Source organism: Theobroma cacao, chromosome 3 (genome assembly GCF_053813885.1).
Source record: "Theobroma cacao isolate CCN51 chromosome 3, ASM5381388v1, whole genome shotgun sequence".
Lineage (NCBI taxonomy): Eukaryota > Viridiplantae > Streptophyta > Magnoliopsida > Malvales > Malvaceae > Theobroma > Theobroma cacao.
In genome coordinates this window covers 35,458,434-35,480,344 of record NC_142641.1, presented here as the reverse complement: position 1 = coordinate 35,480,344, position 21,911 = coordinate 35,458,434, and the positions used below count along the sequence as shown (strand labels likewise).

The window sequence follows — 21,911 nt, the reverse complement described above, 5'->3', positions numbered from 1 at the left end:
TTTTCAAATGATAGTTTTATTAACCGCATGAGGAGATTGTACTGACACTCGGCCTTCATTGCATTCCACTATAGTTATTATGTCCATTAATACTCTGTTACTTGAGGATTTGAACCTTCTGAAAAGTGTAATCCACAGACAATGCAACAGTTAAGGTTACAATCAGGTTTTTAAGTTAGCTTTCTAGAAAGCGGTGATTGATGTATTTCTTCATCATCCCACAATCTGCTTAACACCGCCGTGGGGCCTGGACTGGAAATTGAATTGCTTGCACAATTCATCAAACTCCATTGATGTCAAAGGTCTAATTGATCATTTTTTCCTCTCAATCCAATTCCAAAGTAGTTCTTAGCTGAGGTTTCAGTTAAAGCCAAAGCAGTTACAAAAGGCTTTGTATTAGTTCCCACTTGCAAAAATATCGTGGCTCACATCCAGTATAAGACGTAACCATTCTCGTTACCCTCTTTTCCCCATCATTCTCTCTCGCGTTTATGGTAACGTGCTAACGTGTTTGGCATGTAAAGATCCTCCTCTTAAAAATCTTAATGCCCTCGAGTTTTCTATGTTTAACCCACCTAGCAGCTTAATCAGACGCCTCTTTTCCTTTGCTTTTGACTCATATAAGGACTTGCTTGTCCTGGTAAATCTGTTCAAATTTATCATTCTTGCTCTCCGTTATTCTCAAAACCTCATCCCTATTTCTTTCATCTTCCTCATTATCACGTATTGTTGATGCCCGTAAGGAACCTGTAACTTCTTCAGTTATTATCCTTTTGTTTTCTTCTGGTTTGATCTTTATCTTCTATTCAACATTTTACTTCCAATCCTCTATATAAAGCAACAGTGGAGGTCTCTGAATTCCCATAACTTGTTGGTGCTTGAATTCTAATATCAAGTGAAAATGAGGAGGATTGATATGGTTCTGGTTGTGCTCTCGCTGGCTCTGGTTCTCGGAATAGCAGAGAGTTTCGATTTCCATGAGACGGACTTGGCATCCGAGGAGAGCCTGTGGGATTTGTATGAGAGGTGGAGAAGCCATCACACGGTTTCTAGGAGTCTAGATGAGAAGCACAAGCGCTTCAATGTGTTCAAGCAAAATGTAATGCATGTGCACAACACTAACAACAAGGACAAACCTTACAAATTGAAACTGAACAAATTTGCAGACATGACTAATCACGAATTTAGGAATGCTTATGCTGGCTCAAAGATTAAGCATCATAGGATGTTCCAGGGGACACCTCGTGGGACTGGGAGCTTCATGTATGAGAATGTAGACCGTGTCCCACCCTCTGTTGATTGGAGGAAAAAGGGTGCCGTTACTGCCGTTAAGGACCAAGGCCAATGTGGTAAGGATACATTTTCTATTACTTTGCTCCATGGTTACTCTTGTTTCTTTTTTCCCTAAATTTTATTTTTCTTTTAATTGCTACCCATTCATGCTACATCAATCAAGGGGTATGATGTTAACCTCTGCTCTTATTGCCGGTCATAGGTTTCAATTGCGTGTGATCTAATTCCGAACTTTATTGATATTTAATTTAATAGGTAGCTGCTGGGCATTTTCAACTGTTGTAGCAGTTGAGGGTATTAATCAAATTAAGACGAATAAATTAGTATCTCTGTCTGAGCAAGAGCTGGTAGACTGTGACACTGAAGAAAATCAAGGATGCAATGGAGGGTTGATGGACATTGCATTTGATTTCATCCAGAAGAAAGGTGGCATCACTACAGAGACCAATTACCCTTACGAAGCTGAAGATGGAACTTGTGATGTTTCTAAGGTTCACAATATGATACAAACGCCTTTAAACTTTTTAATTTGATCTAGTTTACATTCAACAAAGCTTAACTTATTTGAATTCATGACAATCCATGGGGTGGGTTATGCAGGAGAATTCTCCAGCAGTGTCTATCGATGGGCACGAGAATGTGCCTGCTAACAATGAGGATGCTCTGCTTAAAGCAGTTGCACACCAGCCAGTATCAGTGGCCATTGACGCTGGAGGTATGGATTTCCAGTTCTACTCAGAGGTAATTTTTCAAACTGATCAGATGTGGAAACAATGAACTAAATTTTTCTACCTCCAATTTTAAATTGCCAATTTGATTAAAGCAGAAAGGCATAGAGTGCTGCAGAACCCTTTAAAGTTTCAAGCTACAGCTTGCTGCATCTACAAGACCCTATGGAACTGCAAGTTTCTATTTGATAAATGTCACTTTCTTTCCTCTCCTAGAAAATTATTATACCGCACAATGTCTGAGTTGGACATAACTCCACGTTTCCAATCATCGACATAACCATGGTAACAGTAAAGCTGACCCAGACAACTTAAAGCCCTAAACCTTTATTACAATTTATTCCACGGATCGGGATCGGACCAATTTATTGACATTATTTGGGTGGTTAAAAGATTTCTAAGCAAAACATAAATCAGAACACTTCTGTACCAAAAAAAAATAATCATCTCTCAATTTTGACTAACTTGGACTGCAGGGGGTATTTACTGGACAATGTGGCACTGAGCTGAACCATGGGGTTGCAGCTGTGGGCTATGGAACAACCCTTGATGGAACCAAGTACTGGATAGTGAAGAACTCCTGGGGACCTGAATGGGGAGAGAAAGGTTTCATAAGGATCGAACGTGGCATCAAAGATAAGAAGGGACTCTGTGGTATAGCAATGGAGTCTTCATATCCCATCAAGAACTCTTCCTCTAATCCTACAGAACCTCCATTCTATCCTAAGGATGAACTCTAAAACAATTTCTCGCCATTGATTCCAGCTCTGTTCTCAGTCTGAGCTGTTATTTCCCTCTGTTCAAAAGTTGCATGCAGCACAATCATGATTGAATAATATTTGTTTCAAATTTGGCGTCAATTTTATCTGTTACAATGACTTTCCTATCTGAGGTAGAAATAAACATTTCAGAAAGGTTTCAACTTTCAAACAAGAAACAGACTAAAGATACCAATAAATCCAGAATCCAGGGATATTTTAAGAACATAACAAAAGGCAGCATAATAGCTTGCCTATTAACGGACAAGAAGCTTAAGTGCTGTCCAGTTAAAGCTAAAAGATACTCAACCTTTGATCGTTCGTACATTTTCAACCATAGCATCTGATGGGGTCTGTGCAGCCTTTTTCAGCAGATTGTTTAGAGCCAGAACCTCCTCCTTTTTCCAAGTATTGCTGATGGTACTCCTCTGCCCTGTAAAATCTTTTTGCAGGAAGAATTTCTGTCACAATTTTCTTGTCCTTCAACTCTAATTGCTTAGCCTCCAGTGACTCCCTTGCAAGACGAGCCTGGTTCTCATTGTAGTAGTATATCCCCGATCTATATTGTGCTCCCACATCTTCACCCTGACAAAATGTATGGGTTCATTTAAATAAAAAGAAAGAAAGAGAGAAACTGGGAGCATTTTAAACAGATTTGTCACACCTGACGATTGAGAGTGGTTGGATCATGGCGACCCCAGAAAACAGAGAGAAGATCATTGTAGGGGCAGTCTTGAGGGTCGAACTGGATACGAACCACCTCGACGTGGTTGGTGGTACCGGTGCGTACAAGGTTGTAATTTGGATCAGGGACATGACCCTGAGAGTACCCAACCTCTGTCTTGACTACACCTTGTACTCGCTGATACGCCAGCTGTACTCCCCAGAAACACCCGGCTCCGAACTGGGCAAACTCGTGAGCCGGGTTATCCGGGCGGTCCAGATCAGGGTCCAAAGCAGGGTTGTTGTTGTTGCTGTCAGCGGCAGTGGCCATTCTTCAGTTCTCCGAGTTTTTTTTTTTGCCCTTTCTTCTGCTAGAAGAGCATCAACGAGGAACACAAAATCAAGTTATCCTAGTACTATTTTGAGGGGATTTTGTTTGACTTTAGAGAAATGAACCTACCCTTTTTTCCAGTCAAATTCAACGTTACTAACCGTGAAGGAAAAATAATTACTAGTAATACATAATGGCAATTTCCTTACGGAGAGGTGAGAGTTGGTTTTAGAAATACGTGAGAATCAATAAATGTTTTTTGACATAATGCTCAAATTAGTTTTTAAATTATTTTAAAAAAATTTAAATTTTTTTTATTTTTTTATTTTTATTTTATATCAAGTAAATTTTTATAATTAATGATTAATTAATTACCATAAATCAAAACATCATTTGTCATTTTATATTAATATGACATTGATGGTAAAAAATGTTACACGGTAATATTATCATGGTAAATTAACATGTAACGTTATAATCAATTATAATATATCAATATGTTACATTATTATAAATTATGATATATTAATATGAAACATCAACACAGCGTTGTAAAGAATAACAAATGACATTTTAACTAGTCAATAATTAGTTATAAGAGTTTATTTAATTCAAAATAAAAATATAAAGACTTATTTGGCTCAAAATAAAATTATAAGGACTTGATTGAATGTAATAAAAGTTTTAAAACTCATTTCAATTTTTCTAAATAATTTAGAAATTTTTAAAGACTCATTTAAATTTTTCTAAATAATTTAGGAATTTTTTTAAATATGATGTCAATATTTTTTTAATAAGAGTTTTATTCATAGATAAATATGATGAAAATTTTAAATTCATCTTTTATAATGAAGTTTCAACAAAAATTTTAGTGAGTAAATAAGAAACATGTAGATAGTAATTTTTTTGACATAATTTTTTAAAATGTGTTCAAATTATTTAAAAAAATTCAAATAAATTTTTATTCTTTTATTATATTCAATGGAGGCCTTATACTTTTTTTTTTAGATTTAGAAAAAAGGGGATTCGAACTTTGTTCATTAAGTAAAGGGATCATGCATCAACTAATGAGTCAAATGCTCTAATGTTTATATTTTATTTTGAGTCATATAAGTATTGATTAATTGTTATTAATCAAAACGTCACACTAACGTGAGATTAACGTAAATGATGAAATGTCATGTTACTATATCTTCATGTCACATAAATATGATATATTATCATCATTATGACTTGTCAACATGCTATGTCAACACCACATGGCGTAAAATAACTAATGACGATTTTACTAAAAATCAACAATTAGTCTTAAAAACTTATTTAGTCCAAAATAAAAATACAAACGTTTGATTAAACATAATAAAAAAAATTATTTCAATTTTTATAAATTTTTTTTTGAAAAGCATTTCAATTTTTATAAATAATTCATGAATTTTTTAAAAAGATTAATAAATAGTTTAACCATGGCAGTTACTAACTAAATTTTGGCATAGTCTTTTGACTATGGTTCACTTACATTTGGAAAAAAGTCATCATAAGTTTATTTAAGAAAGCATTTCCCTTTTAAGATTAATGAATGATTAGCAAAAACACATATAACAACTTTAAAATTATTAAATGTTTAGTTTCTTAACAAAAAACAATGATGAGAAACCGTGGATTGAGCAAAAACATTTTAATCTTTAGAAAAGTAATAAATAAAAGCTATTTTAATGTTGAATATAGTAACCATCATCATTGACATATGTACAAGTATGTGCAGAGGCTAATGGTTCATGTCCAGGTACACACGATCCCATTCTTATCAGCAGAGGCTAATGGTTTTCCAAGTCCACTCCATGTACAACACAAGACAGGAGCAGTGTGCTCCTTCAGAGTGCTTACTATGTCAGCTTTGGATATTGACCAAATGTAGATGGATCCATCAGCAGAGCCAGCAGCAATATGGTTGTCGTCTGGACTCATACAGGACCGACTCCAATTAGATGCCACCCTGTTTCCATTTGCTCTGAATGTACCACAAACTTCCAAAGATCGTATATCAAATAAATTGTGCAAATTATCTCTGCCGCTAGTCAATATTACATTTCCATTTCGGGATAGAGAAATAGATGTAATGGCGAGCGAATGTGCAGCGACTTCACTGAGCAACTTTCCTGTCTGAATATCCCACAAACGAAGATTCCCATCAACATGACCTGAGCATATGGTCTGTCCATCTGTGCTGAAGCAAAGTGCATTGCAGTTGCTGTGAAAAATTATTGTGGTCGTGCAATAACCTTTCTGCAAATCCCACACTTTTATAGTGCGATCATAAGCAGCACTCACGACATGACGACTTGAAACTTTGCTCACATCTACGGCACACACTTTATCCGTGTGACCAGTGAGGGTATGACGGACTCGTCCTGAGTTGACATCCCATACAAACAAGTTGTTTGAACTACTTGCTGCTATAATAAATCTATTGTCATGGGTGATTGCAAGATCAAGGACAGAACCAAGGCAACCAAAAAGACTATGACTTAATGATCCAGTGCTAGTATCCCACATTTTTATTGATCGATCCTGTCCTCCACTGATCAATTTGCCAGAATTGTACTCAAACATGATAGAAGCACAACCACCTTCATGTGCATTGATCCTGTGCTTGCAAACAGAGGCAATAGTTGATTCCGCAAAGAGCTCAGCACCTTCTTCACTTCTACGGACAATACCATCTACTTGCTCTCGGGCAAGTTTCTCTAAACCACTAGCCTTGAGCCGCTCAATCATATCTTCATAAAGTGCATTTGCCTAGATTAATTAATGGAAAACTAAAGTTAGCCACTAATATTTGAAATCTAAAACAGGCATACTGAAAAATAAACTAAAGACTCCTTCAAAAGTAAGCATAGATTTCAAACTCATTCCCACGTATATTTGGAATTTCAACTTCAAACTTGGATGGGAGTGTTATATCATTCTAAATGACACTGTTGCTCATTTGATCTTCTCTCAATTGTGACAAAGTTAAAGGAATATATATATAACTGAACCTAAAAGAACTGGGAAAAACAAACAGAACACTTAACAACCAAATTGTTCTAGCTACTCAAGAAGACACAACCATAAACCATGCTCCCTTCCCCCAAAACCAAAAATAGGACCATCTCCAATTATATTGCTGATGGGTCAGAACCACCAAAATTTATTTGTTTAAGCACCTGCTCAATATTAAATACAACCCTTCCAGCCCCAGAGACCCCTCTTTTTCATTTTTTATTTTTATTCTTCCCATCTACTTCTTGTTGTGCAGTGCAAGGGGCATGCAACTCTGGGTTGATGATTATCCTAAGATCCTTTGTTTCTCTCAAACTTTTAAATGAGAAAGTCTCAGAATGCCAAAAGAAACAGTTTTATAATGTTGTAAATTAGCTATCTTGCATGCATGAACACACTCTTAATGAATCACAAACCCAACACACTTTAATCCCCAAGCATCTATGGACCAAGCTATTCATCATTCCCAACAACACCTCATCAAAATAGACCTTGTTCTCTGTTTTCATGCAGCTGTAGCAACATTATAGCATACCTCATTAAGTCGCTCAGCATCCTGCATCTTTTGAAGCATCCAACGATCAACCAACATCTTATTTTCAGCCTCTGCATTTTTAGCTTTAATAGTCAGTTGTTCTAGTTGAGCTTTGAGTTCCTGGCGCTCGCTCATCACCAATTCCAGCGCTCTAATATTTTCTTCCAAATCTGTCTTCAATTGAGAGCATTCATCCCTGCCGCAATAAACAGTACATCAGTTATTCATTTCACAGCAATTTTTCAAATCGGAAAAACTATCTCCCTCGCTGGCCAAACCATAAAAGAACACTATCAGACCTTGTCTGAGTGAACTCATTCTCCAAGTCAGCAATTGTTGTTTCTTTCTCCTGTAGCGAAGCTTTTAAAGCTCTGGACTCGGCTACTTCCACCACTAGTTGCTCAGACAACCTTGATTGCGCTTTGTAACATTGCTGAAGTTCCAATTCCAAATTTTCCGCTTTCTCTTTCCATTCCGAGCCCTATAACAAAATTCACCAATTACCCAACAGTGCAATGTGGCTTTCTATTCCGATGGAAACCCAAAGATTAACCCAATCCCTTATTTCAAATCCACTTGTTCTTATAATGTTGCAACATAGTAAACTCCTCAATCAATATTGAAACTTTAAAATAAAATTAAAAGACAAAGCAATTTAATACATCGTCAACGATCAGAATAAACCAAAAAAAAAAAACCTGGGAGATGATTGGGCGGGAGAGCGCAATATAAGCGGGAGCATGAGCTCCTTCTTCGACTAAATGACGCTTTTTCAGCGCCTTTAATGCGTGCTTGATAGCTTCCCTGGCTACCTCCTCTTGCGACCTGAACCAATTGAGCATCATTTTATTTATTAAAATTATTATACGACCCAAATTTAATAAACTTTGAAAAGGAAAAAAAGAACCCAACAGAATTGAATCCAATTTGCTAAGAAAAAGAATAAGAAGGAGGAAGGGAGAGACTTGATTTTGACTTACATAATAATATTGGCTTGGATGGAGCTGAAATTTGTATGTTGGAATGGAAACAATGGAATCGGAATGGGTTGGGCAACAGATTGAGATAGGAAAGAAGGGATGAGAGAGAGAGTTCTTCAACGAGATTTTCAGTTGAGATTGCGAGATAGATATAAGGGTATTTCTGGAAGATGATACCTTTTTCCGGCAGGCCCGCTTCCAAAGTCCCTCACACTTCAACCATCTTTTAAACAAAACAAAACCAAACCAAAAAAAAAAAAAAAAAGAGAAAAGGCTTATCGGAATATTGCAACTTGTTCAAGTTTTGCTTTGCTACTTTCTCCCATTTAACATGCTAAATGTTAATAGCAAGCAATAAATGGGTACATAATGATTTAAATCCCAGCTTTTTTCTTGATAAATTAAAGAATTCAAAGAATGAAAATGAAACCCATATATTGTTACTATGAGTTTATTGTTTTTTTTTTGTCGGATAATTGATTTTTATTAGCCAAGAAAAACCGGTAAGAGAAAACCTATTGCAAAAAGTCAACAGCTACCTTGGTAGCTCAGGAGGAAAACAATAAGGTAAAGGGTAAAATATCACCATCTTTTAAGTTTTAATTAAAATTTTAAATAGATCTATTAATTCTTAAAATAAATATTTAATTTTTAAAAAATATCTTTTATTGAACACGTAAATTCAACTGTTAGTCAATCATTAATTTTCTGTTAGTTTGATAACGTGACAATATCGAAAGAATAATCTTATCTTTTATTAATTTTAAAAATTATTATTATATTTTTTTTATAAAAAAAAAAATCAAAAAAGCACCGACTAGATCTGGTGCTCCCCAATAAAGGAGAGTCACTTTTTTATATTAGTATTTAAATATTAATATATAAATTACTTTTTAAAAAATATATTTTGATTTGGGATTTTTGACCCCATTCCCTACAAAATTGAAAAAAAAAATACGTTCATTAATATTATTAACTACATAACCTAAGTAATATACCAAGTATAAATTTTTAACACTTCAACTAATGAGTGGTGTCATGTGACAACATTCCTCTTAATGTATGTCTACTTATGCTTAGGGGAATGTAGATCTTGCATTCCCCATAGGAGTAGCACCCCCCCTTGCGCTCCTTAAGGGAGTTGTGCCCCCACCCCGGCAGTCTTTTGGGAAATGTAGAAAGGGAACACGAAGAGTGGGGGAGGGAGATCCGATTCCCTGACCAGAGTCAGATTTGGTGCTCTGGTCGAAAGAAGAGGTGGGAAAGACTTTTTTTTAATAGAAAAAAATTAAAAATTAAAAATTATAGTTTATATAATGTGGTAATTTTTAAAATTATAGTTTATATAATGTTTTTTCAATATTGCCACATTATCAAACTAACGAAAATATTAAGGATAAAATACCCTGACTTCCCTAAATTTTGATCAAAATTATACGGAGGTCAATTAGTTTTCAAAATGCACATTTTGCCCCAAGACTACACAAACCATTAATAGAAATAATGAAGAGACTAAAATGCCCTTTCTTTTTTTATTAATTTAAAAAATTAGTATTATAGTTTTAAAAGAATAAAAAAATAGGGAGCCCCAATCGGGCTCCTCAAGGGAACTCTGATGTTCCCCAATAGGGAGCTTTTTTTAATTAATAAAAAAATAAAAAATTAGATAATTGTAATTATAAGAATTAATGAAGGGTAAAATTATTTTTCTACCCTTGCCACTTCAGTAAGTTGATGAAAATACTAACGGTTGACTAACGGCTTGACTTATATGTCCAGTGAAAAATGTTTTTTTGGAGTGAAGTGTCCATTTCGAAAACTAATAGACCTCCATGTGATTTCGATCAAAACTTAGGAGGGTTAGGGTATTTCACCCAAACATTAATGGTTGATTAACAATTGAACTTATGTGTTCAGTAGAAGTTATTCTTTTGGGGTAGACTATACATTTTGAAAACTAATGGACTCTCGTTAAATTATAGCTAAAAGTTAAGGGGTGAAAGTATTTTACCAAAACAATAACATTAACAAAGTAAATAATTACATAGTAAAATTTTCATAATTTAGTCCTTAAGTTATGCACATCAAGTGTCACATCTCATTTTTTGGAGGGATCATGACTGGCGTATGGACCTAGACGAGCATAATTCGTCAAGCTCACACAAGCGTTTTACCATAACATCATTAAACATTCATCATTACATGTGAAAGCGTCTTATAACATCCATTTATATAAAAAATCACCATGTATGCATTCATAATACTCATTATACAATTAAAGAACTTCATAACTTAATTGTATAAACTCAACCATTTGATATATATATATATTAACATGTGCCACTGTCACAGTGCACAATAACATAAACATTAAACATCATCAGCACCTTTGACTGTCTATATAGGCTCTAGAGCCATCATCGTAATCTCATACATAACATTATTCATGTAAAATGTCCAACATTGGCAATGTCAACATAAACATGTTCATAGTCTGTAAATATAAATATAAAGTGAAGACCGACTCGTTAGCGGAACGTGAACAACCCTTTAGGCATTAAATGGCTGCTTGACATTTACCAAAGAATGAAGACCGAACACCGATATCCACGACACTAGCTGCTATCAAAATGCTATCACTAATCTGCAACAAAATAAATGGAAAAAATAACGTGTGACTCACAAAGACTCCATGAATGGATACGGGAAGGGGACAAGCTAGGGAATAAAAGTATTTCGTAAACATGCACTTATAATCTCATGTCGATTATGATCAATTTAAACTTATCTTCGTAGGGTCCACGTTTATGCCTTTCCAATGAACCACAAAACCCAAAAACTTACTAGTTGTTACTCCAAAGGCACACTTTAAGGGATTCATGCGTAACTTATATTCTCGACATCGCTCGAACACCCTTCTCAAGTCTCCAAGAAGATCTAGAGCTTTCTTGGATTTTACCACAATGTCATCCGCGTAATCTTCCAAGCAATCATATATCATGTCATGAAAAATGGTTGTCATGACACGTTGAATGGCATAACTATATAATAAAAGTTACCAAACGAGGTCCTAAAAATGACTTTCTCTGTATCACCAGGTGTCATCCTTATCTGGTTATATCTGCTGAACCCATCCATGAATGAAAACATCTCATGACTAGCTGTAACATCTACAAAAGTATCAATGTTTAAAAGGGGAAACTCATTCCTGGGACAAGCTTTATTGAGATCTCTGAAGTCTAGACACATCCAGATTGCTCCATTCTTCTTTTTTATAGGAACCATATCAGCTAACCAAGTTGGATATTGTATTGACTTGATGAACCCAGCTTTAAAGAGTTTGTTAATTTCTTCATTTATCTAATTTTTTTTGTTTCATGGTGGAATACCCGTGCATGTTACTTCACTAACTTGGTTCCAAGAGAGATGTGCAACTCATGAGTGACAAGTTTCTCATTCAATCTAGGCATTTTCTTATATGTCCAAGCAAACACATCTTGGAATTCCTTTAGCAGCCGAGCCATTGCTATTTTTTGTTCTTTCGAAAGGCTCTTACTTATAAAAAGTGGTTTGGGAGTCTCTCCTTCTTCAGTTAAGTTGAGCTCTTCTAACTCGTTGCCTTATGGCTTTGGTTGTTCTTGAAGTTATTCCGCTACAAGTGATGTTTCATGTTCCTTTTCTACTTTTTCCACCTGAAGACAAAATAATGGTATATCAAATGGTTCATGTGATATAAGGTTAAGAGATAATAGTTCTCCAAACCCCGCACTCTATTATAAGTAGTAAACCATCTTCCGTTTTCACGGGTATAAGAGCTTATCCTAGTAAGGTTTTCCCTCTTTCTTTCAGAGCATATTCTTTTTCCTTATCGCTTCTTCTTTTTTGATATGATTCCTTCCTCTTATTGGGAGTATTCTTCCTATTGTGGAAGTGGAACACTTATGGGCCTAACTATGGCAGTTTCACCTTCCTCTGCTAATTATTCAAAGAAAGAAACTTCAGTGTAACTTACCTCATGGAGTTCAAATAGTGCATTTGTTACTGGAATGAAGATTTCCTTCCCTTTCCAATAGTCGTTGATGCATTGTTGGCATGAGGAAGGAATGATATTATGAGTGTGTAGGAACTTCCTTTGTATGAGGAAGTGATAGGCTACATTAGCTTCAGTAACATAGAACCAAGTTTAGTCTTGAATTATTCCCATCTTGAAACTCACGATGACTTGTCTAATAGTTTTAATTTCTTTGTTGTCGAAAGAAGTAATGGTCATAGGACAACGCAAACTCCTTAAGTCTATATTCATAACCTTCAGAGTAGACAATGACATGAGGTTTACCGAGTAACCATCATCAATGAATGTCCTTCGCACTAGGTATCCGTTGACATTGCTCTCCATGTAGAGTAGCTTGTTGTGATAGGGATGTAATGTGCACATGTCTGCTTTTATGAATACTATGGTGTTCTCATATCTACTTTTCATTTTCTTAATAACTTGTCCCACCAAGCTGCACTCTCCATGCAATAAATCAGTTATATGTACTAACATTCTAGCTGCTTTCATCCTCGATTCTTTTGAAAGGCCAAGTTAATTAAAGAAATGCCTGCAGCTAAGTGTCTTCATGAGTGAGGTGGCAATAAAAGAGGTAACCATAGCAACTGCACGTGTATCCTCTTCTTGATTGGAAGGAAGGGTAGGCTTTTCCTGAATACTGATAACGACACTTACATGTCCTCGAGTATTTGAATACACTAGGAGTGGATTATTTTAAATCTTGTTTTTGCCAATCAAGACTTCTCCTGCCTATGTCCTCTTGTGAAATATCTTATGCATGTTTTTGCATTCGACAAATGGATGACGCACCGTATGACGGTAATTGCAATAATACAACTTAGACTTCTTTTTTGCCATCGGTGGTCTTGATAAGGTAAATTTATTTGTCTGTCTTAAATCCATTCTTAAAAGATTACCCTTACTCAGTCAAGTGGAGTTGAGAATGGAAGAGCAATCTCTCCATCTTGTCTTCTATTAAAGTTGTTGTGTTTTAGTCTCAAGTTTTCTCGAGGTCCTCTTCTTTTCTTACTTTTTCCTTGGATTGCATTCACAATCGAAGTGTTCTTTCTGTTGAAATAATTAGTTCCCTTTTGCCTAAAAACCATATTATTGGTTCGTCGTGCAACTTTAACTAAAGTGGCAGAAGTAAAAAGAGGTAAGTTTTCTAAATGCACCCTATATTCATCGAACATACCTTGGATGCATACTTTGACTAACTCATTTTCATCATGTGAGTCTTATATATCCAGTAAGTATTCTTTGAACCATTGGAAGTACTCCATAAGATCCTTTCTTGCCTTATGATATTCTCTCCTCTAGTCAATAAGGATCACTTTCTCTTAAGTAAAAAAGAACTTTTCCCGAACATCCTACACATCTAGTTTCAAGAGTCAATTGAGTCGGAAATGAGATTATTGTAATAGATGTAGAGTTTCTCAGTGAGGGACTTAGAGAACTCCTTCAACTTTAAATTATCATCCAAGCCTATGACTGTCGAGGGTTTTACAAACTTCATGACATGTTCCCAAGCATCATCGATTTTGCCATTGAATTGTTTGAATTTTAGGCTGGTATAATTCTCGGGGTACGGCTTAGTGACTACCTTGGTAAGATAGGGTAATTTCAAGTCAAACTTTGAGAAGTTGAGACTCTTGTTTTTTTGATTGAGCATCTAACTCTTCCTTTATAACAAAACTCTGAGCGCTTATGAAAAGAGTTACTGTAACAGGATTGCTTACAATAGAGGGATTGGTGGTATTGAGGAGTGGGTCAGTCGTGCTCCCTCCATTTCCTCAATTTCCATTGTTGTTAACCACATTAGCAGCATATTCTATTAGCATAAATAGAGGTTGAGAGGTTGTGGTAGTTAAGGACGCAAGCTAGGTGATGGTCTCCATCATTTGCTTGTTGTTTTCCTTTAGCATTTGCATCTTTTCTTGAGAAGCTTAGAGCATTTTCATAAGCTCTTGAACATAGGTGGGAACAGTGGTTTCTTAGTTGACAAGAGAACTTTCCATATCTTTTGATAAAAAATTTTCTAGGAAAATTTTTTTTCCACTTACTGCAATCACTCCTCCTAATGGAGTCGCCAAGATGTAAAGGGTTCTTTGGGTAGGGAGAAAGGACGTGTTGCAATAAGTAAAGCAGAATGCACTAGAGGAGCAGAGAGGAAGACTAGAGGAAGACTAGAGTAATCCTTGAAGCATAAGTGCTTTGGTGGTAGGTGGTAAGGAATAAGAAAAGGTGGAGAAAAGCGACAGATTAGAGCGGATGGAAAAGGTTAAGTAGAATGAATATTTGGACAAGTATTGAGAGAGCTTTTAAGATAATCTTTGCTGGGTTTCTAATAATTTCTTATTGCCTCCCAACCTCCAAAGCTCTCATATTTATACTGAATAGGAGAACTTTCTTATGAGTAGTTGGAAGAACATGTTCAATCATGGGAGAACGTGTTTGTCATGGAAGAGCAGTTAAAAAACGACTTATGGGATATTAAGAGAATGACTTTGTGGTTCGGTAGTGAACGAAAGGTTTGGGTAATAAAGTAGTGACATTGATAGTGCATCACGTGATTCTTAAGGAAAAGAGAAGGAGAAAAAGGGCTAAAGCACATGTACTTCAAGGAAAAGTTAGGAGGAAGTCCTCTTAACTATCTTCATATCTAAACCACCAAGTCAAGCTCTCTAGAATATCTCAAATGTGAAGGTAACTCATGAACCTTGCCACTCGTTCTGAGTTACTTCCACTTTTCCGTATAAATAGTTATTCCATGCTTGTTCTTAGGTATTTCTACGTTTGGAATATCTTTGGGCGCTTCCGCACTTGGAACACCCTCAGGTACTTATGTGCTTGGAATGTCCTTAGGCGCTTCTGCATTTGAAACACCCTTAGGTGTCTTCGCATTCGGAACACCCCCAAGTGTTTCCGCCCTCGAAACACCCTTTATGTAGTTTTTTCTGTAACTCAAAACTTCAAAAATAATAGTTAGCCAAAATTGAACATCTACCATAAGCACTCCAAGAAAACCTTAAAATAACTTAAATGAGTGTGACTTCTCAACTTATAACGCTTCCACTAGCTCCAACTGCTACTAGTTGTACGAGAGATTTGCTACAAGTCTTTTCTCCCAAGTACATACTCCTGAAATCCAAGCAATCCAAAGAGAGCCAGATTGAGTCGAGAGAAACCATGTGTTTCTCAAGATACAAGCCTTATTCGGGTGGCATTGGCAATATTATTAATCCTTTGTCTACCCTCAACTTAAGATGACAAGTAGACTGTCGACTGATCCTAGCACCCTTGGCAAAACCTTCTTTGCCCTTCTAGATAAAACCTAAGCATAACTGACTGATCTTTTCGATTCTCCTTTGAGGGATGAGGAAATTCCTACATCAGAAACACCAAAACAAACTGAATAAATTGCAGCCTCCCAGTACAATAAAGATTTCTCACAACCCATACATTGTTTTTAGAAAAAAAAAAAAAAAAAAACTGAAAGATTCGAAATTCAACTCTTTAATTAGATATACATGTATTATTACCAGGTCAAATCATGTGCAAAATTGTTAATTTGTTAATGTTATGGTTATGGTTTCTTTTCATGGAACCCACTGTTACCCTTTCAAAATTAAGGTTTTGATAATTTCCTCTATTGGCCGAGAAAATAAAATCAAGTTCCTCTCTAAATTTAATTATGAAAGACATATTGACGGTTAAGTCATGGAGAGTTACTTCATCTTCATCTTTAATATTAATATACATGTCCACTACTATGTGATATGAAGTAAAAAAAGAAAAGAGTTTAGTCAGTTTAGTTGAATAGCATAAATACCACCATTTTACAACTAGCTTTCAACATGAACACATAAACATATAATTCAACATCAGTTGTTTCGAATCATGGCATGGGAGAGGATTTTTTATGATTTTGGTTTGCATTAGCAACGGAGCTTTCACATACTTGCAGTTCAGAGTATAATCACCCGCATCGCTATTTTGTACCATATCTTGACACTTATGGCATGTATTCTACTGGACAATGATTCCTGCAACTGAATTTATTTCTTAAAAAACCAGGTTATGAAGTGTTCCAATGAAAACTGAGAGAACCATCTGCCTTCTGTTTTGGCAATGCCTTGATCAAGGCAAGAACCAAATACATCCATATGTTTCCAACATGGTCTAGAATACAAAATCTGAAAATTAAAATGAAATCATTGTTAATTACAAGCTTTCACTTTTCCACAAGAAAACCGGCCGGTTAGATTCTTTCATTGAAAATCAAAGAAAACAAATCTCAAAAATATACCAAACCCTACAATCCATGACACTGCTTTCATGCAACTTTGAAGACAACTTTGAAGACCAACATACAAATTCTAAAACAATAAGTTATTAGTCCAAAACAATTCCTCCATTTTCCCCTGTTTCTTCTTTCTCTATCCCCTCCCACTTGAACAAACTCAGTGAACCAAATTTACAAAGTTCTAAACTGCTTGGATTCTATCTAACCAATCAACACTCTTCCTCGCTTTTTCTAGCTGGTGGTCAATGCTTCTCCTAGATTTATCATGATATTCCACACTTCTGCGCGACCTCTCCATCCTCTCCATTCTATCCATCTGGTCTAAGGATATTCTTAGCTTTTCTAGCTTGTGGATGTTATTAAATTTATTATACTCATGAACTTTCAGTTTTTCTGGCCTATCAGTGCTTTTCCTTGATTTGTCCCTGCTATCAGTGCTTTTCCTTGGCTTGTCCCTGCTATCAGTGCTTTTCCTTGGTTTTTCCCTGTGATCTATACTCCTTCTTGGAGCCTCAAAGTAGTCAGTACTATGCCTAGACTGGTCAATACCATCCGTACTTCTCCTAGAACCATTTCTTCGAGAAGGTGATTTCTCAACTGTTGATATAAATTTCTTTAGATGCCTAATATAATCCGGGTAGAGTTCCAAATCACAGTGGTTTCCTCCTTTGACCCATAATGGTTCATATTTTTCTTGGCAGAGTTCCCAAAGTTGCTTTCCATGAGAGCAGTCAACAACATCATCATTAGTTCCCTGAATTTCAACACCAGTACCAAATCACAGAAGTTAATACCCATTTCAGATATTCTTTGCAAGTTAAAGATGGAGATAAATATATTGAACCAATAGCGAGCTCCTCCCCCCAAAAAAAAAAAAACAACAGTTAAATACACACACACATATATATCTATTCACATTTTGAGTTGTTTTCCCTTGCTGAATCACATGTACTCTATTTAAAAAGACTCCAGTGTATATAGGGGTAAAAGATTGGCAATGTCATAGCTAGGTCATTAACATTTTAAGCAGTACAACTTGTTCTTTTCTATTTGTTGCATAAACACATAAAAACAAAATGATGACAGCTAGGACACTACAAAACTGACTGTATTTATACACGATTGATCATCACTGGTCAAACCCAAGAAAACCAATATGTCATAAAAAAGAACATGCCAAGTCTACATGAGAAAATTAAAAAAAAAAAGGTGGAAGTTTCTTGCTGTCTTAATCACTATATATGAAAAACTATGGCCAAGAATAAAGGGGAATGATATTTACACCCCTATCCCTCCTCTTTTCATCCAAAATCAAAATGCATTTTTTCCTTGAAAACAAATTCCCTTCATAAACTTTAGCGTTCACTTTGATGGAAAATGTGAGCAAAAGGTTTGCCATCCTTTTGTTCGTCTTTATGGAAATTTTCTGCTTGTTAGTATGTGTTGAACATTTAAAGAAGTGGGAGATATAGCTCTACTACAGCCATAAACCAGCTTTTGCATTAAAGCAGGAGATTTAGCTCTGCCTTAAAGAAGAATTGAGCAACAAACTTTTGCATTACTCATGTCCTGTCAGCAGCTTAATTCAGCACAAACATGATCCATTTGACATTTAGCTCTACTACAGCCATAAACCATATCAAATCATTCATCTTGGCCTCTTCCATTGCTTTAGTTTACAATTGTTACGAACTTCAATTGAGCTGATTTCAACACATCCTTAACTATATGCTTAAGCTCAGATAGACACCTTATCACACCATTTATTCCATCTAGGTCATGTTCAGATATATAAACTCAGAACAAGATTAAACACCTTCACCCAGTTCCTCTTCTGGTACTTTCTTCAACTTGTCAAATTTCATCAAAAATTATTCTTAAAACATATAAGACATAAAACTCAAACGTCTTTTCTGAAAAGTTACATCTTAACATCACTATACTAGTATCCTTTTCCTACAATTGCATATTTTTTGCACTAAAGTCTTTGCTGATAAAAAACCTTAAGCTAAGATAGCATGTCCAAATTAGAAATAAGTAACATTCGCATAATTGTTCATGCAATTAACAATGCAAAATATTGAATTTTGGCGACTTACATGAATGATCAGCACAGGACACTTTACCAGTGACATTTTGTCAATATTCTGCAAATCCACATTAATCATGTCAAGACACATGGTGAAAACAAACATACTCATACTTCAAAAATTAGATTTGATAGAACTGAATAAATGAGAGAGTGGAATGTCTAACCTTGTAGATGTCAAACCAATAAGTGCGCTTCACAGGATACATGACCCTTAACCCTGATAGTATAGGACTATGCAGAACAACAGCTCTTAGTCGAGGTAAACGAGCAGCAAGGTCCACAGTAGGACCACTTCCCACAGACTGACCGTAAAGGATGATATTTTCTTGCTTGGCACCATAGCTCTCTTCAAGACACTTGTATGCAGCTTCAATATCAGCATAAGTATTCTGCTCACTAGGCTGCAGAAAGGCATATATATGAACTTCAGAGAAAGCTGTCAGATGCAATTAATTCAGTCACATACTAAGAGTAGAGGATTCATGCTACAATTACCTTTCCTGATGATTGTCCATAGCCAGAGTAGTCATACCTGCAAAGATTTTACACATAATGTTCAAGAACTTGAGATGTCACATTAATGTGGAAAAAAAATACTGGTTTCACACATTAATCTTACAAAGTATGCATAGGCAATAAGATATTGACTACAATTACACATTTCATGGAGGTTCAAACACAACCACCTATTTAACACAAAATGTAAAGTTCCATATTCTTCTACCTTGCAAGTCAGTTATAGCTGTTTATATAACATTACCTAAGATTAGACAAGGGAATGCCTACTTTGAACTTTCAGAGAAAACATCTGCTCTCTCTCTCTTTCTCTCTCTCCCTCTGAAAACATTCGACATTTAAAATTACAACCACCAAATTCTCCACAACTGTTCATTAAAACCACCATTTCTAGATCCAAAACTGACGGTACCAACAACCATGAAAGGCTAAGAGATTTTGACCCTATATTACAGAATCATACTAAACAATTGCAATTTGCAGTTCAATGCCATTCTACCATCAGATTGATTGATAAAGCAACGTAGACACATAATGACAGAAATTCCTTAGATAACTCTATTCCGCACCACCATTTTGCAGTTTCCTCATTATAACAAGAATCACATACAATAACAGCATACCGTGAAGATACTTGAGAAAACAGATCTGTATTAAGAAACCAAACACCACAAGAATTCAAACCCTGAATTCAGTTGATCTATGTGAAACCTAAACTGGCATACGTCAAGCTCAATAGAAGAGTAATTACCGCACCAGTCAATGTCAATCAGAGCAGTAAAACAAAACAAAAAAAAAAAATTCAAAACTTTCACCAAATCCCCCAATAATCTCAACACCTTAGTCTCACAATATCCATTCCTTCCACATCAAGAAAGCCAAAATTCCCCCCGAAAAACTCCCTCTTAGTAAAACTCAATGAAATAAAAGAGAGCGAGAAAGCTCATTTGCACACCAAATTCGCAAACATAAAAATGAGAACGATTATCATCAACAAAATACAATATATATATATATATATATATATATAAATTTGGACAAAAGGGTACCTAAAAAAGCAAAAAAGAAAAAGAAAAAAATAAAGTAAATACCATAAAACATACCCCATGAGATTGACTCTTAAGTGGATGCTTAGTTCGATGAAAAGCTCATACATTTGGCCAACATCAGCCGCGTTCCCATGCGAATAGAGCAGAGTGGAGGTGGCCATGGGGTACCTCACGTACACAGCAACGATTTCGGTGCCACGGCGAGTAGGGAGACGCAAAACGTCGACGTTTTCACGGTGAGGAAAAGGGTCCAAAAGCAAAAGCCCAGTTGCTTTATCCTTAATCAGCTTGTATGAAGGTGGGTTGGGCGGAAAAAATGCAAACTTGGCAGCCATAGCTGATGTCACCCCACCCATCTTTTTCTCTTCAGTTTCTCCCTGTTCTTATTTCTCTGTAGATTCTGGGTTTTTAGATTAGAATTTAGAAGGAAAAGAAGAATAAGTAAAAAATGATGAACATTCCTTTTTTTTTTTTTTTTGTTCTTGTTCTTTCCTTTTCAGAGGATGTTTCTTCTGGCGTCTGCTTAGTGAAGACTAAAAAGAGAGAGAGAGAGAGAGCAGTGAGTCTTTTTTTTGGATTTATTATTGCCCATACATTTGTTTCTAGGGGGCACTGATAAAACCACCGGCTGTCACTTGTTACGTGCCCATACCATTGCCATCTCATCCAGCGTGTTTGAACTGTTGTCCTTAAATTTATATGGCGGGGGTTTTTTTATTCCTCCTTTTTCTCTTTTGGTTTTTTGTAATTGAGTCCTCGTCTTGCCTCGGAATCCTTCAATTAGGCCCTCATCGTACATTGGCTAAAACAAATTAGTATTTGGCTAGTTACTCTTTTATGATATATTCTAATAGAGATTTATTTTGGTTATAGGCCTTTCATTTAAGAACCACAAATCCACAATCCTAATACTATATGATGATAAGACACATTCCTTTTCTTTTAGCATAACAATAAGAAAATGAATATATTCATTATTTTGTTAAAAGAATTAAAAGTCACCCTACTATTACTAATTTGGTAAATTTGAAGGGTTCCTACGTGCAATAAAGAGAAAATGGAAGGACAGAAGGAGCAAAAGTACCCTTTTTTAAAAAATTGATTTCGCCGTTAAAGTCCAGGTTGTCCCATTTTATTACACGTGGCTCTATGATTTCCATTTGAAGCAATTCCGGGCAATGTTTGGGTTTTTTGGGGAGGGGACCAAATTTCTTAAAAGAGCAAAAAAAATAGAGCCAATAAACACAAAATATTAAAATATAATAAGTTACACGTGGACGGTCCGATTCTAAGATGGATATTAATCGCACGACAAATCAATAAGATGGATATTAATCACACAATAAATCAATCAACCAAATCTTGGTAAGAAGGATTATTGTGATTTGATCCAATCGGTGACCCTTTCAGCCTTCAAAATCAATCCAACCAACGGCTCTAATCTGTTTGCTTTTAAACATGATGGGACCATCGAAAACAAATCCTTTGATAGTTTCCTCGGACGAAATCTGAGTTTGACTACTCAATTTATATATGTTCCACTTTTTATTTATAATTGATGAAGGGT

At 35.7% G+C, this 21,911-nt stretch overlaps 4 protein-coding genes across 4 annotated transcripts; 1 reads left to right on the top strand and 3 right to left on the bottom strand.

The window, feature by feature from the left end:
- Nucleotides 1-474: 474 nt before the first annotated feature.
- CEP1 (Cysteine proteinases superfamily protein) lies at nt 475-2,881 on the top strand. Its single transcript, XM_007037750.3, has 4 exons — nt 475-1,349; nt 1,549-1,784; nt 1,894-2,034; nt 2,498-2,881. The coding sequence occupies exons 1-4, from the start codon at nt 902-904 to the stop codon at nt 2,759-2,761; spliced, it is 1,089 nt and encodes a 362-aa protein (XP_007037812.3). The 5' UTR covers nt 475-901; the 3' UTR covers nt 2,762-2,881.
- A 63-nt stretch (nt 2,882-2,944) lies between these two features.
- Nucleotides 2,945-3,853, bottom strand: LOC18605007 (peptide methionine sulfoxide reductase-like). Its single transcript, XM_007037749.3, has 2 exons — nt 3,444-3,853; nt 2,945-3,364 (listed from the first exon to the last, which is right to left on the bottom strand). The coding sequence occupies exons 1-2, from the start codon at nt 3,771-3,773 to the stop codon at nt 3,110-3,112; spliced, it is 585 nt and encodes a 194-aa protein (XP_007037811.2). The 5' UTR covers nt 3,774-3,853; the 3' UTR covers nt 2,945-3,109.
- Nucleotides 3,854-5,433: 1,580 nt separating this feature from the next.
- Nucleotides 5,434-8,742, bottom strand: LOC18605006 (Transducin/WD40 repeat-like superfamily protein). The gene is made up of 5 exons (XM_018116673.2): nt 8,331-8,742; nt 8,049-8,175; nt 7,650-7,831; nt 7,351-7,546; nt 5,434-6,569 (listed from the first exon to the last, which is right to left on the bottom strand). Coding segments are annotated over exons 1-5 (1,530 nt in total). The 5' UTR covers nt 8,333-8,742; the 3' UTR covers nt 5,434-5,546.
- Nucleotides 8,743-16,564: 7,822 nt separating this feature from the next.
- Nucleotides 16,565-20,909, bottom strand: LOC18605005 (alpha/beta-Hydrolases superfamily protein). Its single transcript, XM_007037746.3, has 5 exons — nt 20,399-20,909; nt 19,275-19,311; nt 18,944-19,180; nt 18,787-18,834; nt 16,565-17,441 (listed from the first exon to the last, which is right to left on the bottom strand). The coding sequence occupies exons 1-5, from the start codon at nt 20,698-20,700 to the stop codon at nt 16,869-16,871; spliced, it is 1,197 nt and encodes a 398-aa protein (XP_007037808.3). The 5' UTR covers nt 20,701-20,909; the 3' UTR covers nt 16,565-16,868.
- Between the last annotated feature and the right edge of the window lie 1,002 nt (nt 20,910-21,911).